Source organism: Ochotona princeps, chromosome X (assembly GCF_030435755.1).
Source record: "Ochotona princeps isolate mOchPri1 chromosome X, mOchPri1.hap1, whole genome shotgun sequence".
In the NCBI taxonomy this organism is placed as follows: domain Eukaryota; kingdom Metazoa; phylum Chordata; class Mammalia; order Lagomorpha; family Ochotonidae; genus Ochotona; species Ochotona princeps.
Window position 1 is genome coordinate 89000192 of NC_080865.1, and position 18915 is coordinate 89019106.

The 18915-nt window shown below is 51.4% G+C and overlaps 1 protein-coding gene across 2 annotated transcripts; it reads left to right on the forward strand.

Annotated features, from left to right (window-relative positions):
• The first annotated feature begins 422 nt into the window (after positions 1 to 422).
• On the forward strand, positions 423 to 13538 carry SASH3 (SAM and SH3 domain containing 3). Of its 2 annotated transcripts, none has more exons than XM_004587686.3 (8): positions 423 to 650; positions 8142 to 8237; positions 8623 to 8769; positions 10357 to 10498; positions 12026 to 12174; positions 12326 to 12535; positions 12680 to 12830; positions 13335 to 13538. In XM_004587686.3, the coding sequence occupies exons 1-8, from the start codon at positions 594 to 596 to the stop codon at positions 13523 to 13525; spliced, it is 1143 nt and encodes a 380-aa protein (XP_004587743.2). In that variant the 5' UTR covers positions 423 to 593; the 3' UTR covers positions 13526 to 13538. The 2 variants fall into 2 exon arrangements, with proteins under 2 accessions (XP_004587743.2, XP_058514365.1); XM_058658382.1 differs by having other exon boundaries at positions 8623 to 8745.
• The last annotated feature ends 5377 nt before the right edge of the window (positions 13539 to 18915 follow it).

The window sequence follows — 18915 nt, forward strand, 5'->3', positions numbered from 1 at the left end:
TCATGGCCACATGTGTGCTGATGGCTACATGGAATGTTGGCAGCAGTGACAATAGCCATAGGGGTAATGGTTGTGGTAGTGATGGCAGTGATGACCTTGGAGATACAAGTTGACCAGGGGCATTAAATCAGGCATAGAAATGGCCCAACTTATGGCTTCTGGTGAGTGAGATAGAAGGCTTGAGTAGGCCCTATAATGTCAAATGGATTGGCCCACCTCTAGGGAGTAGAGTTTGAAGGACTGATGGTGATTGACATGAGATAACAAGAGCCAGGACATGTCTCTGGTTGTTCAACCCAAGATCCGGCTGCTTTAGAATCTCTGGAGACTGAAGCTGGGACTTCCTTCCTCCCAAGGGGCCGGCAGGGGCTGCGATTGCTGTAAGAGCAGGTCACGTGGTAGGGCTTCTTGTATGCTGCTGCCGCCGCAGCCAGCAGGTGTCCATTGCCCGGCACCCCTAGCTGCCACTGCAGCAGTCACGGTGGCTCGGTCCATGCTGTGCCCCCTAGACCGTGCTGGCGAGGCTGAGCCTGAGGCCTCTGCGTCTCGACCCGTAGGAGAGCAGGGACCAAGTCTCACCAGTGGGGAGGATCATGTTGCGTCGCAAGCCCTCCAACGCCGGCGAGAAGGAGCCCACCCAGAAAAAAAAGGTGGGGAGCATCTTTGAAAACTTGTTTTCTTCCTTCTCCTCCTCTGCTCTCTCAACCCTTCCCCTCCAAGATTCTGCCATGGAACCTGGCTGAGAGGGGATCGAGACCTAGTATTAGGGCCAGAAGTGTAGGCTAGAAAACAAGAATTGCAGACCTGTGATGCTCTGGCTGACTCCTAAGACTCTGCTTAGCGCTCTTGGCCCCACACCGATCCAACCATTAAGTCAGGAAGGACCTCTGGGAAGCCATCTTACCTGAAGGGCTGCCCTACCTGGAGCCATGCTGGATGCTCCCAGGCTCTCCTCCCTCTGCCTCAGCTCTGCCACAGCTCCCCAGGTCCATAGGAGCTGGGAGCCTGTGATGATTTCCATGCACAGGGCAAGGGCCCTCCAAAGTGTGTGGTGGAATGCGGGAGGTAGGGAGAGCAAGGGCTGAGGAGGAACAGCTCAGCCAGTGCCTGGGCGGGAGGTGAGGGGGTAAGGGATAGAGTATGGATTTGAAGGCCAAGAGGAGAAGCAGCTGTTGCAGATGGCTGAACTATTTGTCCTCTTGGGGTCAGAGGCTGACCGGAAGATTCCTTCAAGGCTCCACCAAGTCAGGATTTCTCTGGCTGGGTTGGTAGTTTCCAGGCCAAAGGGCAGGCTGATTTGATTGTAGGGTTCTCCTAAGTGGTATGGCAAATACATCCTGCACATGCACAAGATCCTAAGGCCATCCTAGATTCCTGGGTCAAGTTTCCAACTTCCGGGGCCTGCAAGCTGCCCGAAGTACCCTGCCAGCTTTCCCATAGGTACCCTGCAGGGCAGCCCCCTTTTCAGGGGAGCAGTTGCCAGGCAGAGGCTGAGACAGCTGAGAAACAGCCTCAGGGCACTGGGGTGTGCATCCTGCCCCATCTCTCAGGTCCTGGGGTGGCTGCCACTTCCGGCTGTATTCTCTGTACTCCCCACCCCCAGCCACTTTTCTGAGGTTGCAGTCGTGATGGGCAGGGGAAGATGGGGGATTCATGAATCTTCCCGTGGGGCTCTGTCACTCCCCCCATCCCCTTCCCCCGCCTAACACAGGGGAGCTCATCTCAAAAGCCTGCCATTGGCTGCTGCTCCCCAAAGCCACTTCCCCCTTGTTCTCGGGCTGCTTTGGGGTGGAAAGCAGAGGCTGCTATGTCGTTGACAGTGCTAGGCCCCAAACCACAGGGGAGTTGAGCTACAAGACAGTCTGAGAAAGAGCCAACATGTCACCCCGGGGTCCCTGGGCCACCTTAGGCAGAGGGGCCAGCAGCATGGAGAAGTCACAGCTCTCGCTATTTTTCAAGCCTCATTTATCCAGACCTCTGGGACTTGTCCTGGCTGTCTCCTGGAAGAAACTAGGCCCTGAGTGGTCCGCCGAGGCTCACATCCTTTAGAGGAGGGGAGGGCACAAAGTCTGGGGAGAGCCCTGTTATCTTGCCTCCCAGGCTTGCCGCCTAGAGAGTATGCCAGACGGGGGCCCAGAAAGCATGTTTGCAATGCTAGTTTGTTCTAGGGGCAGGACCTTGAAGAGCTTCTTGACTTTCTTTGGGCCTCAGTGTCCTTGTGTCTGAAAACAAGGCTAAGAAGGTGGGACAGCATGTGCCCACGAGGGTGGGAGTGCTGTAAGGTGTGACCCGGGTTGAGGAACACAGTGGGAAAGACGGGCCATGGTCCCAGCCCTGGAGCAGAGACTCACTAGCACCGACAGCCACTGCCTATCTCTCAATCTCTCACACCACTTGAGTCCTCCCTGCAACCTTAGAAGGGAAGAGCAGATACTGACGTGATTGCTCTTTTACATGGGACACTCAGAGAGGTAAGATGACTTGCCAAAGGCCACACAGCTAGTGAGCTGTAGAGCGGGGGGAGGGGGGGTGATCGCAGCCAAAATGATCTGTCTCAAGACTCCACGCTCTCAGCCACTACTGAATCTCAACAGAGTTAGAAAAGTCCACAGGCATGAGAGAGTCAACACATCAGCAGGAGAGCTCCGTGGGGCAGACCCAGACATGTGCAGCCTTCCAACTGTCAGAGCCAGGAGGGAGCAGGACGGCAGGAACAGGGTGTGCAGCATGCAGCACTGGGGAGGTCTTAGAGGCATAGCCCTTAGCCTCCCTTTGGGGACCTTCGCCTCTTTCAAGTTCTCGTTCCTTTAACCTGATGGCACTCAGAGGCCAATGCTGGGGACAGGAAGTGGAACACAGGCTTGTCCTGCACTTGTCTCCTCTAAAGATGGTCCCACCCCTCCGCTTCCTCCCCTTCTACCCTCCCTAGAACTACCTTTAGAGGGAATGGAATTTTGTTGTGGGTATTTGGAAAATGAACCAGCAAGTGGTTCTCTTTCTGCCTCCATCCCCCCTCCCTTTCCCTTTCTGAGTGGTCTCAATTGTTCCCTCCTTCTTGCTTCTTCCTTCCCCTGTATCCTGGGATGCCGGAACACTACGCCCCATGTGGCTCTCTTTCCACAGTACACTCCTAGCTCCAGCATGCACTTTGTGTTCTCAGGTACAGCACCCCTAATCTCACAGCCCAAGATTGGAAACACTCCCAAATACAAGACTTTCTGAGTGCTGACATGATGCTGCAAAGGAAAATTTTACACCTGACCCCTTATGATGGGTTGCAGCGAAAACACAGGTGCACAAATACTGAGTAACATTACCTTCCAGCCATGTGAACAAGATGTGTATGAAATGCAAGTGAGTGTTTAGAGTCCCAGCCACAAGCTACCTCACTATGTATATGTAGGTATTCCAAAATTTCAAAAATCCAAAATCTGAAGCACTTCTGGTGCCAAGCATTTCAGATAAAAGATACTCAACCCACAGGTGTTCATAGCACACAAGATAACAGGTAACTCCCTGGGTCTGGCCGGCAAGGGCTTCCACACACCTTCCTGCTCCACCTTCCATCATAGCCACTGGCACACCCACCATGCCATCACCTTACTCACTTATTTCCAGCTCCATCTGGACAGTCCGGCTTCTTCACTTGGCCCAGCTTAAATGTGCCTCCTCCAGGAAGCCCTGCTGAGCTCTTCCTTCTCCCTGTTGCCACCTACTCCCCTGGTAGCTCTGTTCACACTGCACCAGCAGTCTATCACACTTCGATCTTCAGCTATGTGAGCTCTGTCTGTGTGGCACGAGCTCAGCAACATGCATGGCTTCTATAGTCACAGATATGACACAGGGGCTCTGCTGAGGCTGAGTAAGCTGGGGCACTCAGAGGGCTGGGCACAGTGTCAGCCCAGGGAGAAGTGTTTAAGCCCCTTTTGCTGGACTCACACACACATAGGCATGTGGAGGCTGGGGTCTGGAGCTCAGAGGGTGCTCTGTGTGTGACAGGTACATTGAAGGAACCTACAGGGCATTTGAGGGACACGTGAGGAAGGTCAAGGTTTCCTAGGAAGCAGGGAGGAGGAAGGATGCTGCCTAGGGCACTGGAGAGCAAATGGGAAGATGTCCGCTGGTACGCAGCCTCTTAAAACTGGAGTCAGAAAACCTGCATATCGAAGTGTAACATCCATACAGAAAAACACATGGATTCTAAGTGCACCACTCAAAGGGTGTTCATGCAATGAGCATTTCCACAGAGGCAGTACCCACATCAAGAAGCACAGCACATCTAGAAGCTTCCATCATGGTTCTGTCAATCACTACACGACACATTCCTTTCCTCAAGGGGTCCTACCATCTAGATTCTAGTACCTTAGCTAAGTTTTGTTGGTATTTAAACTTGATATAAGTGGAACCATGCTGTAGATGCTGTTTGGTGCTGGCCCATTTTGTTACAGTGTGGATATGACACTGATTTTCATGGCGTTGAGGAGAGTGGTACTGTTCTCTTGTATGACTACAGTAATTCACTTAGCCATTCCACAATTGATGGGCATTTGGGTTATTTCCACTCAAATTGGAATTTGAGGGATGGGAGGAACCACTGTTAACAGAGAAAAGAGTGGTCTCCTCCCTGGTGGGGAAGTGCCCTGGGGAGGGGTCTGGAAATGGGTCATAGGCGAAGTTCCATGTAAAGTGGCATTCAGTGTGGGATTATTGCATGAAGTTCATATATATGAACTGAACATGTGTTTACTCATTTCATCCTCACAACAATCCAGTGAAGCAGGAGTTAGTGTCTTCATTTCCCTAGGGAACAGGCAGAAGCCCTAGAGAAGTTCAGGAACTTCTCCAGCCTAACATGGCAGTCAGTGGCAGAAGAGAACTATGAAAACATGCCATGTGACATCAAGCTGAGGTTCGGAGAGATTAAGTCACCTTAACTTACTTAACTTAATGGTCGCACATCCCAGAGTTGAACCTGGCAATGTCTGATGCCAGAAATTAGTTCTTTCCCTGAGGTCCATGTCCTGCCCTTAGACGTGAAAGGAGGGTCAGTTGTGTATGGTACGACTTCACTGGACACATGACTCCCAGCAATCCCTGCCCCGAAGAGAAGCCAGGCAGGAAACCTACATGGGCTTCCTCTCTGGATAGAGGTAACTCCAAAGTCACCAAAAAACAGCCAAGAGATCTGGGGCTGCTCATGAGGTTGGCCGAGGCAAAGAACTTGGTCAGCTAGTCCTTTCCATCTCCCTGGACCCAGAGTCAGCTGGCTGAGCCCAAGTTCCAACATCACCTCCATACCCCTATTCAATTGTTTCCTCCTGCTTTGGGTTAAAGCTGGGACACAGAAACCCTCACACAAGAGCCTGGAAACCAAGGCCAGCATGATGGTTCTACTGGAAAATCCTCACCTTGCAAGCACAGGCATGCTATAATTGACACCAGTTCGTGTCTCAGAGGCTCCATTTCCCATCCTTCTGTCTCCTTGCGACCTGGGAAAGCAGTAGAGGATAGCCCAAAGTCTTGGGACCTTGCACCCACATGGAAGACCCGGAAGAAGCTCCTGGCTTCAGACCAGCTCAGCTCCAGCCGTTGTGGCCTCTTGGGAGTGAATCAGCAGATGGAAGATCTTTGTCTCTCTTTCTCTCTGTAAATCTCCCTCCTCTCCAATAAAAATAAATAAATCTTTAAGAGAGAGAGCCTGGAAGCCTAAGGCCTCTCTTCCCAGCCCCTAGACTGCTGATTAATGACAGGAAGGGGCCTTAGGAAAGAGGTGCAATTACCGGCCTGTCGGGTGGTCAGCTTAGACTCTTCCCCAACAAAGCCCACTTTCGGCCCCATGCCAGCTCTCTTGCTCATTTTCCAGCCCCCCCAGTCCCTGGGGCTTCAGGCGCAGCTCTCAGCCTCCTAGTCCATGGGTCAGGCTGAGGGTTGGCCAAGGGAAGATCACAATAGACTCTGTGGGGCTATAAATAGCAGCTCGGCCTGCCCTCCTTGGGCTCAGGCCAGTCTGGTGCCCACCCTCTCTCTCTCTGTTCCCTCTTTTCCATTGCAATAAGAGGAGGAAGTATCCAAGCAGCTGCATCCTACTATACAAGAGGAGGAAATAAATGCAAGGTAGAGGAGAGAAGAAAGAAAGGGAGAAGGGAGGAACAGCAAGAGGGGAGGATGGAAGAATCAGACTCATGGGAACCACAGTGGCCACCCCAGGGTCACACAGTCACCCATGTTCCCCTTTCCCAATCCCCCAATGTGGCACGGAAGAGGCTGCTGGATGCAGGCTGCAGGCTGCAGGCTGCAGGCTGTAGGCAGCTCCACTCAAGGGGCCCTGATGATAGCATCTTTCTTAACCAAACCGCTGGTGGCCTGGTTGGTTTCTGGTGGACCTCTAGCTGTGTGTGACCACTGACCTGGAGATCAGAAGCCAGCTGTGAATGTGTGGAGGGGAAGGTGTTGCGGGGGTTGTCTCTGGACGCACATACACACACCCCTTTTAGTAGGAAAGAGGATGTGAAACCTTTAGCTTTGTGTGGGCTTGGGGCTCGGGTTCCTGAAGCCTTTATCTCGGGTGTCTGCAGTCTATCCCCCTCTATCTGTCTGGCCATCTGTGAACCTTGGTTCCTGTGTATATCTTCTGGTCTTGACTGTTCAGTTTGATACAGTCTGTGGGGCTCTGCCTCTCTTACCTGCTTTGCTCCGTTATGAATGCATGTACCGTTACAAAAGCCTAGTTCCTGAAAATAGTCTCATCATCACAAATAATAAACTACTGATTCATTGTATTGTCATGGGAAAAAATGATTGTATCGTAAGGCGTAAAAGAATACAATCACATCACATAATTTTGAACACCTTACCATCACCAATATGCAATGCACAAAACATTGAGAAAATTTTGCAGTATATTTTATATCTTTTCATCATAGTTTATTATGTTTCTAAAGCCAGTTATTTATCTTAGCTAAGAATATAGTATTTAGTGGCTGATGCTGTGGTGTGGTAGGTCATGGAGCTGGCATCCCATATGGGCACCAGTTTGTGTCCTGGTTGCTCCACTTCCCATCCAGCTCCCTGCTTATGACCTGGGAAAACAGCAGAGGAGGGCTCAAGTCCTTGGGACCCTGCATTCACATGGGAGACCCAGAAGAAGTTCCTGGCTCCTGGCTTTGGATCAGTTCAGCTGCAGATGTTGTGGCGTTTCCTCGAGTAAACCAGTGGATGGAGGATCTTTCTCTGTCTCTCTTTCTTTCTCTAACTCAACTCTACCTTTCAAGTAAAATAAGGTAAATCTAGGAAGATACATAATCTTTATTCCTTATTTAAAAAAAAAAAAAAAACAGGTAATGCCTAGAAGTTCAAACACACGGGTGGCTAAGGTTACGTTAATGGCTATAGTGAAAAGCTGAGATAAAAATGAGAAAATGGAATCTTTCTTTAACCAAATTAGGCCTAATGGTTTGTGTCCCAAGTCTGTGGGTGCCGTCTGTGAATGACCCTCTGTGGTGGTATTAAGGAAAGTGTACTGCCAGGACTTGCTAGCTTCTAGCAGAATGTCTCATTCTTGCTGGGACACAGTTCTTCAAACTGAAGGTTCCAATGTGTCTGCCACTAGCACTGCTATCAGACAGCACGTGCAGAGTAGAACCAGGGCATGGAGGTTGGGGCCACTGGGTGCGGGGAGTAATTACTGTTCGCAAGACTGTAGATTTGCTTTCACATGTGTGGAGGGATGTCTCTAGTGGTAGATTCGTGTTTCCTCTTGTTCACTTGGTCTTTCCGTCTAGGATTCTGGCAAGCAAACTTCAGGAACTGGTGGAAATTTGGGCTTAGTGTAAGGACTGCCCCGGCCTGATGCCCCTGAGGAGAGGAGCTTGGTCTGTGTCCAAGGTCAGGATGAAGCACAGATTGAAGCCAGATAGCTTCAAGGACATATTGACAGTTGGCTTCAATTGCCCTGGGTCCTCAGGGCACATACAGATCTGTTCATCCCTGTTGCACACGTGTGTGGTGTGGCGTATGTGTGTGTCTGTGTGCGAGCACGCGCACATGCTCCCCTCCCCATGCACAGGGATGGGGGTATGTGGGGGTCAGTCTCAGGCAGACATTTTTAGCACCACTGATTGTAATACCTCTGCTTCTTCCAGCTCTCCCTTCAGCGCTCCAGCAGCTTCAAAGATTTTGCCAAATCCAAACCTAGCTCCCCTGTGGTGAGCGAGAAGGAATTTAATCTGGATGATAATGTGAGTTTCATTGTCTCCTGGGGGGTGGGGAGGTCTGATCTGGAGGCAGGCCCAGAGCGAGAGGGGGTTGTGAAGGGGAGGTGGGACATGGAGAGAAGAGGACATCTAAGCATGATTGAGGCAAAGTCCCCTGAAACACAGAAGACCCGTGTCTCTCACCCACCCAAGTTTTCAGCACCAAACACTTCCCTGCATTCTTTCCAATGACAAGTTAAAAAGAAAATTCATCCCAAATGCAGACAGGATTGAGACAAGAAGGGGAGGATTGGGGCTTCTCAATCCCACTACTTCCAACCTCTGCTGTGACCCAAGGCCTTCTGTGCTTCAAGTTCTGGACCCAGGTGGGGTCACCAGGGTCCCTGAACCTCCTCTTTTGTTGTCACAGATCCCAGAAGATGACTCAGCTGTTCCCACTGCAGAGGATGCCGGGAAGAGTGGCAAAAAACTGGGGAAGAAGTGGAGGGCAGTGATTTCCCGCACCATGAATAGAAAGATGGGCAAGATGATGGTAAAGGCCCTGTCGGAGGAAATGGTAAAGCTTAGCAGAAGGGGGTGGGCCTGGGGGCTGGGACAGGGGCCAGGGCTGTGGCTCAGACAGGGCCCAAGAGCCTCCTTTGACACACAGGGAGTGTTATCTGTGAGAGGAGCACCCTCTCAGCCATGGGTAGCACAAGCAGCCACAGCCGGGGGCGGGGGGAGGGGACAGAGAACCCAATGGGAAGGGGCCTTGGGCTTAAGGGATGCCATCTAGGCAACAGAAGCAATTTTTGCAGAGGTACCTGAAGGGAGGGGCTCTGCAAGGGAGGTGAGCCGAATTCAAAGAGAATGTGGAGAAAAATACAGGTGCTCCTCACCCCTGCCCTCCCCCTCCCACCACCACATAAACCCATCATCCATCACAAGTGAAAATTCACTAAAGGTGCTTATTCTAGGGAACAATCTAGCTGAGCAGCACAAAGCCCCACAGAATCACTGCAGTTGCTGGTCATGATCGTGGTCATGGTCTGTCTCAGGGTCGACAGGGAGCTGTGTTCACCCACCACTGCCGAGCATCACAGGAGAGGCTTATTATACAGAGCACTAGCATGGGAAAAGAGCCAGATGTAAAATTCCAAATACAGTTTCTACTAAGTGCATATGGCTTTGGCAGCATCATCAAGTTGGGAAAAAAAATCGTTATTTGAACCGTAGTAAGCTGGGGACCATCTGCAGGGGGAACGAAGAAGGCTGGCTTTAGCTCACAGAGGCAGGTAACACACAGACAGCTGTGGGGAGACACATCCAGGTGAGTTACAGCGCACTGTGGGGCTGGTACACCTGCATCTCTTAGCAAGAGACACCGAGACAGTGGCGTGACAGGAGTGGATCTAACTGTCCTGAGCTTTGTGAGCCAGCTGTTATACAGAACCAATATTATAAATCAGATTATATACATTTCAATAAATTCTACTAAAACTAAGTCCTCAAAAGATATTACTTCCCAACTCTTGCATGCCCCCTTTACCCTTTATCCATGCAGTGGAGGTTATATATATCTATTGTATCTGTGTGGTGAAAAGGAGCTTGGCTATCCCTCCCAGGAACACCACGTGGGTGGCTTGGCATCAGCCAAGGTAGGGAGCACCTGGAAAACGGGCATGAGCAAAGCATCAAAGCTCTTAGCCTCCAAGAGTCAGCTGTGGAACAGTTAGCACAGCAGAACACAGGCCAACTTGGTGCTGGATTCTGTGCTTATCTTCAAGTGTCACCGTGAGGATCTGATGAAGAGGCAGGCGGGCCCTACACAAAAGAACCTAAGCAAAAGCAGTGTCCTCACACCCCCACCCCCCAGAGGAGGCCATTGTTGGCTTGGCTATGCCCTAGCGATGACCTTAGTCCAAGCTGTGCCAACATGGCCTTTGCTGGCTGTCGGCGCTGGAAGTTGGCGAGGCACATTCTCTTGGCTCCAGCTCAAGCCCCAATTGCTACTGAGGGATCGAGGCCTCTGAGAGTACTAGACACTGTAGTTGGCAGGGACCAGCTCTTGGGCAAGGCCAATCCCAGGTCCTCTGTACTAGGGTCTGTCTCAGGCACACCCAACAAGGCTGCTAAGGACTTCCGGCCTCACCTGTCTGTGCAGGCAGACACTTTGGAGGAAGGCTCAGCCTCCCCGACATCTCCAGACTGCAGCCTGGACAGTCCCGGCCCTGACAAGATGGCGCTGACCTTTTCTGAGCAGGAAGAGCGTGAACTTCCGGTGCTCAGCCGCCAGACATCAACAAGTGAGTAGGGGAGGTGCCAAATCTGGAGGACAGGAGTGTGTTAAGCTGTGTGCACTAGGCTGCTGGGAAGGGAGTATGGGATGCTGAATGCTTACTGTTGGCCAGCTGGGAACTTCTCTGGTCCCCTTCACCACAGCCTCTGGGGCTGCTACTAAATATTAGCATTTTATTCATGTGGAAACGGAGCCTTGGAGATGAAGCCACTTGCCCAAAGAGACACATCTTGGACTCCAAGATCTGGCCTGGAGGCATTTCCATAGTTCGGCGCCACATTGCTCTTCTTGGACCCTCCCGCCCGTCCTACCTTTCCCAGGAGGGCTAGAGGTTACGCTCTGTGGGCTGGAAAGCAGGGCAGGAGGGGATAAGGTCTTCAGCTGTGAGGAATCAGCCTCTTGAGGTCTCACCCTTGACTTTCTTGACTCAAGCTCCCACTCGGCATCCTTTTTTTTTTTTTTTTTTTAGATTTTTTTTTTTTATTGGAAAGGCAAATATACAGATAGGAGGAGAAACAGAGAGGAAGATCTTCTGTCCGATGATTCACTCCCCAAGAGGCCTCAGTGGCCGGAGCTGCACCAATCCAAAGCCAGGAGCCCAGATTCTCTTCTGGGTCTCCCACACGGGTGTAGGGGCCCAAGGCTTTGGGATGTCCTCGACTGCTTTCCCAGGCCACAAGCAGGGCCGCCAGAATTAGAACCGGCGCCCATATAGGATCCCGGCGCATGCAAGGCAAGGACTTTAGCCATTAGGCTACTGCACTGGGACCTTGGCATCCATTTTAAAGATGTGGGACTGCGCAAGAGGTTCAGTGCCTGGGGGAAGAGCTTTGGTGTCTGGGCCGCAGCCCTGAAGAGGCATTGCCTCTGCACCCACCCATCCTCTCCCAGGTGGAAAGAGCCCTGAAGGGTGGGTTGGGAGACCTGGAGTTCAGTGGATCTGGTGTTGCCAAGCACAAGGTCACTCGAAGAGTATCTCAACTGTTCACTGGGCTATTGGCCACTGAGGCTCCAGAAGCCCTTCCAATTGGCCCATTCTTTGATCATGAGCAGAGTTACAGAAACAGAAGGAGAGACAGCGAAACAGAGATCCTTCATCTGCAGATTCACTCCCCAAATGGCTGCAATAGCCAGAGCTGAGCCCATATGAAGCCAGGAGCCAGGAGCTTCTTCCAGGTCCTCCATATGGGTGTAGGCGCCCAAGGCCTTGGTCAATCCTCCACTGCTTTCTCAGGCCATAAGCAGGAAACTGGATGGAGAGTGGAGCAGCCAGGTCTGAACTGGTGACTATATAGGATGCCAACACTGCAGGAATAGGTTTAACCTACAATGCCATGGCAGTAGTCCCATATTTCTCCTGTTAGCAGTTCTTTTTCTGAGCCCCCCAGGGATGGGTAAGAAAGTCTTCTACAGTGTAAGGCTTGTCAGAGCCCAGTTTTCTTCCCCAGTGGGTACTCCCGGGGTTTCTAGTAACCCCCTGCTCCAAGTCCTCATCGTCCTGGGACAAAGGTGGATTTCATCCCTTTTCCTGTAGGCAGCGAGCTCTGTAGCCCTGGCCCAGGCTCTGGCAGCTTTGGGGAGGAAGCACCTGCCCTCCCGTATGCAGGGCCCTTCTGTGGCCGGGCAAGAGTCCACACCGACTTCACTCCCAGCCCCTACGACCACGACTCGCTGAAACTTCAGGTAAGGCCAGCCACTCTGGAGTCTTTACAGGGCTGCGGCTGTGCAGGAGGCTTGGACTGAGTGAGGATTAGAACTGTGTTGGGGCAGGGGGCAGCGTGGGTGAGGGTCGCTCCTCTTCTCTCCCCTGCTGTCCTCTCCTCTTGGCCCACAGAAAGGGGATGTGATCCAGATAATCGAAAAGCCACCCGTGGGCACATGGCTGGGCCTGCTCAATGGCAAGCAGGGCACGTTCAAGTTCATCTATGTGGACGTGCTGCCTGAGGAGGCAGTGGGACCTGCCCGTCCAAGCCGCCGACAGAGCAAGGGCAAGAGGCCCAAGCCCAAGACTCTGCATGAGCTGCTGGAGCGCATCGGCCTGGAGGTGAGAGCCTACACCTGCACTAGTATTAAGTAGGGGCACCAGCTGGAGAGACCCAGGGACCAAGGGATGACAGTGGTGAGGGGCTGGGGCCTAGGCAGGGGCGGCTAGGCGGCAGTGGTGCCAGGGCCCTGCCTCTGCCCACAGGAGCACACATCCACCCTGCTGCTCAATGGCTACCAGACGCTGGAGGACTTCAAAGAGTTACGGGAAACACACCTGAACGAACTCAACATCACAGACCCACAGCACAGAGCCAAGCTGCTCACGGCCGCCGAGCTGCTGCTGGACTATGACAGTGAGTGGCTTTTGGAGAGCAGGGTGCTGGCTGGGTGCCCGCTGGCATTCCAGGGAAGGGAGGCTCTCCCTGGCCCTGCCCCCACCCCTCTCTGTCTTCCTTCCCCTCTCCGACCACACTCAGCGTCAGGGTGGGAATGGGGGGGGGGGCTCTGCAGGAAAAAACACATTCTAGACTGCACTAGGAGCCTCAGGCGGAGGGGGGATCTTCAGTCAGTCAGAGTAAAGGGCTTGTTACACATGATGAGGCCCAACTCTGTTTTGGATCACAAGAGAGATGGAGAAGGCCAGGCTCTGGCCTAATCCCCAGCTCATTCTTTTCTGTGAGGCACAGCTGGCCTGGATATGACTCCCCCTCCCCACCCACCCACCCTGCTTCTCTCCCAATCCCCCAACCTTGGCTTCTAAGCTGTAAGTGGTGAGAAGAGGAGGCAGAGATGGCAGCAGGTCCCCCAGGGACCAAGCCACCTCCCCATATCCTATTCCCTTCTCCCACCCCCGGCAGCTGGCAGCGAGGAGGCGGAGGAGGGCGCCGAGAGCAGCCAGGAGCTAGTGGCGCACACAGTGTCGGAGCCCAAGGTGGACATTCCACGTGACTCAGGCTGCTTTGAGGGTTCAGAGAGTGGACGCGATGAGGTGGACCTGGCAGGCACAGAGGAACAGCTGCACGGCCTCTCCCTGGCCGGGGCACCTTGAGGTGGTAGTGACACAGGCTGAGGCTGGGCTGAGCTACAAAGACTGTGGGCCATGGACCCGGCCTCTGCGGTGGCTCCCCAGGTCTGACTGATGTCAGACCGGCACTGTCTCCCCCAGGAGTGCTTAGGCTTGCAGCCCAGTGGACCCCCACAAAGCTTGGCTGGAGTGGCCGAGGGGCCACCCAAGAGAACATCCAATCTGCCCAAACTCCTCTCTGCAGCAGTGACTGACAGCACAGCCCTTCCCCAGCGGTGCCTTTCCAGGACCAAGGCCCCTCCAAGCAGGGCACTGAGGAAATCCGCCCCTATCTCCCAGCACCAGGGTTCCCAAATCCTCCTCACTTCCCCACCCTTCTCTCCTCCCTATGGTACACTCCTAAGCAGGGATCAAAGCAGTCAGGAAACCTTAGGGAAGCTGCCCATTTAAAAGGACTCACCAAGATCACGATCACGGGCAAATCCTGATTTCCCTAAAGAAGACTCAAAGAATGACACAGGTGCCATTTCCGCCTTTTTCGTCCTTAACTTTCTTACTGGTTTGGCCACTGCATTGTTATGAGCCTTGCACCACAGCCTCACCTCCTCTAACTTAGGGTTGGTTGGGGGTTAAAATGGACAGTTACCGAGGGCCTTGCCAGCCCTGACACCCTGACATTAAATGTCCATCCTGCTCTTACTTGTGGCCTGGAACATCAATGCAGTTTCTCAAGGGTCTCAGAGTTCCAAATAAAGCAGCCCCTCCTCATCATCCATTTCATCACTTCATTTCATCTCACTGTAGCCCAGCTGCGACTTCCACAGCCTCAAAAAATGCTCTTACCTCACACAACATGTTCCCTCCCCTTCCATTTTGGGGCCACTCAAGGGGACTTCCTGTAAGGCTGAAGGCAGAAGGTCTGATCAGGCATCCAAGGCCAGAATCATCACTCAGAAGCCAAATGCAGATCCAGACCTAAACTTGGCCACTTGCAAGGCTCCTTAGCAGCAAAGAAAGCAGTCATCTTGACACCGTAGAGCCCACTACCCCCAACTTGGCTTTGCTAAAGCTTTTGGAGCACCTTGAGTCCAGAAGGGAAAGAGGGTTTCTGTCAGTAGGAGGTTTCCTTTCCCCCAGTACCAAGTCTGTGCTCTGAGTCATGAGATGCCTTGTCCTGGTGCCCGACTATCCTGAGACAAACAGTGCCCACTACATCTAGGACTGCCTGGTTAGTGGACACACTTCTTACCTACTACCAGAATTTGGGTAAAAGCTAGCTTTGGCAAAGGGGGTTGGGTGTAAATAGGAGGGGGAGGGGGTAAGAGGGAGATGGAGTTGGTAGCAATAAACTTTGATAGAACTGAATTATTGGCTCCTGTTATTTTCCTGATGGACATTAGGATGGGGTGCACGGTGGCAGTGGTGACACTCTTGCTCAAAGCTGGCCTCAGTAAAATGTGCCCATGTTGTCCTTTCCTGAAAGAGTGCCCTTTCATCTTGCCCTTTCCTGGAGATGTTCCTCAACTCCACTGACCTAAAACTTCTTCTGGAGCCCTAATTGGCTCCCACCAACCTGCCCTCTTCGGAAAAGGACTCAAGCACCCATGGCTGCTTGCCTCCCTGGGGCCTGAGACAGACAGAGATGGAGCTCTTCGATCCACTGGTTCACTCCCAAAGGCCCACAACAGCTGGGACAGGGCCAAACCAAAGCCAGGAATGTGGAACTCCTTTTGAGTCTTCTATGTGGATAGTGGAGTGCAAGAAATGAGTCATCATCTGCTACCTCCTCAGGATGTATTAGCAAGAAGCTGGATCAGAAGTGAAGTTGCAGGGACTCGAACTAGGCACCATGATATGGGATACAGGTGACTCAGGCAAATGTACTGCACCACAGTGCTTGCCCCTTGCTGCCATTTTACTAAATAGGTACTGAGCAAGCATTTTACATACATTATCTCATATAATCCCCACAGTGTCCCCCTGAAAACATCATCCCAGGTTACAGAGGAGAAGACTAAGGCTTGGAAAGGATGAAGAATTTTACTAGGAAGTTCCAAAGCAAAGAGTCTGCCGACTTGAGAGCCAAGGTTCTTCATCCCTCACTGTGATGCTTCTCAAAAGGCATGCTGCAACAGCCTTTCAAAGGCCCTGGGTGCTGCAGAAAACAATCTGACCTGCTAACCCAGCCACTCCTATTCTGTGACTAGATCAAGATACGTAGAACAGCACTAAGAGTACAAAGTTGGAAAGAACACAGCTGGAGCATCAGTTAGATATATTATACTCCTACAACACTATTCAGCCATTAAACAGGATATTGTAGAAAAATATTTAATGATAAAAAGGAAATGTTCCTGATTCCTTTATTATTTAATTTTCAAAAATTTAAAAGAGTTTTTATTAATTTACTTATTTGAAGGTAGACTGACAGAGGAGAGACACACACAGAGAAAGAAATCTTCCATCCACAGGCTTATTCCCCAAATGGCCACAGTGGCTGGGGCTGGACCAGCCGTGACTGTTGCAAGTATTTGGGGAATGAACCAGTAGGTGGAAGTTACCTCTGTGTCTCACCTCTGTCACTCTGCTTCTCAAATAAATAAATCTTTTTTAAAGATCTATTTATTATTTTTGTTGGAAGGGAAAGACAAAGATCTTCCATTCGATGCTTCATTCCCCAAATGGCCACCATGGCCAGAGCTGAACTGATCCGAAGCCAGGAACCAGAAACTTCTTCCAGGTCTCCCACACAGGTTCAGGAGCCCAAGGTCTTGGTCCATCCTCGACTGATTTCCCGGGCCACAGCAGGGAGCTGGATGGGAATGAAGCATCTAGGACACAAACCGGCACCCATATGGGATGCCAGAACTGCAGGTGGAAGATTAGCCCGTTGTGTCATCGTGCCAGATGCTCAAATAAAAAAGCTTAATGTGTATGTATGGTTGCTAATGCAGTAGTGTCACTAACTGGGTCACTAAGAAGGTTTTTTTTTTTTCTTAAAGATTTATTTCATTTCAAAGGCAGAGCTACAGAGGAGGGGCGGGGATAGAGAGGTCTTTCATCTGCTGGTTCACTAACCAATTTGCAGCAACAACCAGGGCTGAGCCAGTCCAAAGCCAGGAGCCAGATCATCTGGGTCTCCAATGTGAATGCACAAGCCCAAGCACTTGGACCATCTTCTGCTACTTTCCCAGGTGCATCAGCAGGAAGCTGGACTGGAAGTGGAACAACTGGGACAGGAACTGGCACCCATAGGGGATGTCGGCATTGCAGGAGCTAGCCCCAACCTGCTAGCAATACTCCTCACCTTTAATTTTCAATTTTAAAATTATACACATGTCATACAAATTTCTTATTGTAAAAGAAGTTTGTGTTCTATCAAGGGGAAAAGCAAATACTACGATATTATTAATAGTGTGATCTGCTATTTACTTATGAAATGGAAAGCACACAGAGAACAGACTGCAAAGCTCAGCAGCAGATGGTTACCAGCGGTGATCCTGGGAGGTGGAGGTAGGACTGCGGGAGGGGGGGTGTTCGCTTTCTGTGCGTCTACTTTGAATTTCTAATGCATGTATTAATTTTCTCTCTCTGAATCAAATCACAGTGTTTCAATTTTCGAAAATAAAAAAACAAACAAACAGGGCCCAAGCCCTCTGGCCTCCAATAGGGGGCAACCTCTGCCTTTTGGCACAGGTTTCTGGGAATATGTGGGGTGAATAACACCTAAAGTGCTTGAAATCCATACATACCAGGGAGACCTTTGCGGAGCAAGTTCCTACATTGTTTCAGGCCCTTGGGTACCAGCTATCAGCTCTAAGGAAAGGCAAATGCCAGAACGAGAGTAATGTCTAAGAAAATGATGCCCTCACACCCTCCCCTGTCTTTGGGAGGCGCTCAGCAGGAGAGAGTCTATCTCAGAGCCATAGACTCCAGTCTGGCAAGCTCAAGTCAGCTCTTACCTACCAGCTGGGTCATCTGCGTCAAGTCACTTGACCTCCCTGAGCCTCAATTTCTAACATTAATGAAGTGGGGATAATGTATTCCTCTTCATTGGGCTGTTAAGAAGATTTCAGCATCCTGGCGTGGTAGCCTAGTGGTTAAAGTCCTCACTTTGCACGCGCCAGGATCCCATAATGGGTGCCGGTTCGCGCCCCGGTAGCCCTGCTTCCCATCCAGCTCCCTGCTTGTGGCCTGGCAAAGCAATTGAGGACGGCCCAAAGTCTTGGGACCCTGCATCCACATTGGAGACCCAGGAGACTCTGCTCCTGGCTTTAGATCAGCACGGCACTGGCCTTTGCGGCCGCTTGTGGAGTGAATCAGTGGACAGAAGATTCTCTGTCTCTCTTCCTCTCTGTATATCTGCCTTTCTAATAAAAAATATATAAATTTTTAAAAAAATTTCATTATTGGGGCCGAGCAGGTGTGGCCTAGTGGCTAAAGTCCTTGCCTTGAATGCCCCGGGATCCTATATGGGCGCCGGTTCTAATCCCAGCAGCTCCACTTCCCATCCAGCTCCCTGCTTGTGGCCTGAGAAAGCGGTCAAGGATGGCCCAAAGCCTTGGGACCCAGCACCCGTATTGGAGAACCGGAAGAGGTTCCTGGTTCCCAGCTTCGGGTCGGCACAGCACCGGCCATTGTGCTCACTTGGGGAGTGAATCATCGGACGGAAGATCTTCCTTTCTGTCTCTCCTCCTCTCTGTATATCTGACTTTGTAATAAAATAAATAAATCTTTAAAAAAATTTTTTCATTATTGGTGTGTGTGCAGCACTTAGCACAGTGTCCAACACAAAACCAATATTCAATGGATAACATCATGTCAGGGTCAGAACCATGGTGTTCTAGGCTAAGCTGAGTATCCTATGAATGCCAGTTCGTGTCCTAGCTGCTCCACTTCCCATCCAGCTCCCTGCCTGTGGCCTGGGAAAGCAGTAGAAGATGATCCAAGTCCTTGGGCCCCTGTATCCACATGGGAGACCTGGAAGGAGGTCTGGGCTCCTGGCTTTAGACCAACCCAGCTCCAGCCACTGCAGCTACTTGGGGAATGAACCAGCACATAGATCTCTCTCTCTCTCTCTTTCTCTTTCCCCCTCCCTGTAACCCTACCTTTCAAATAAAGTAAAATAAATATTTTTAAAAGATTTATTTATTTTTACTGGAAAGTCAAATATACATATAGAGGAGGAGAGACAGAGAGGAAGACCTTCCATCTGATGATTCACTCCACAAGTGACTGCAACAGCCGGAGCTGCACCGATACGAAGCCAGGAACCAGGAGTTCTTCCAAGGTCTCCCACGCAGGTGCAGTGTCCCAAGGCTTTGGGCTGTCCTCGACTGCTTTCCAGGCCACAAGCAGGGAGGTGGATGGGAAGTGGGGCAACCTGGATACAAAGTAGCACCCATATGGGATCC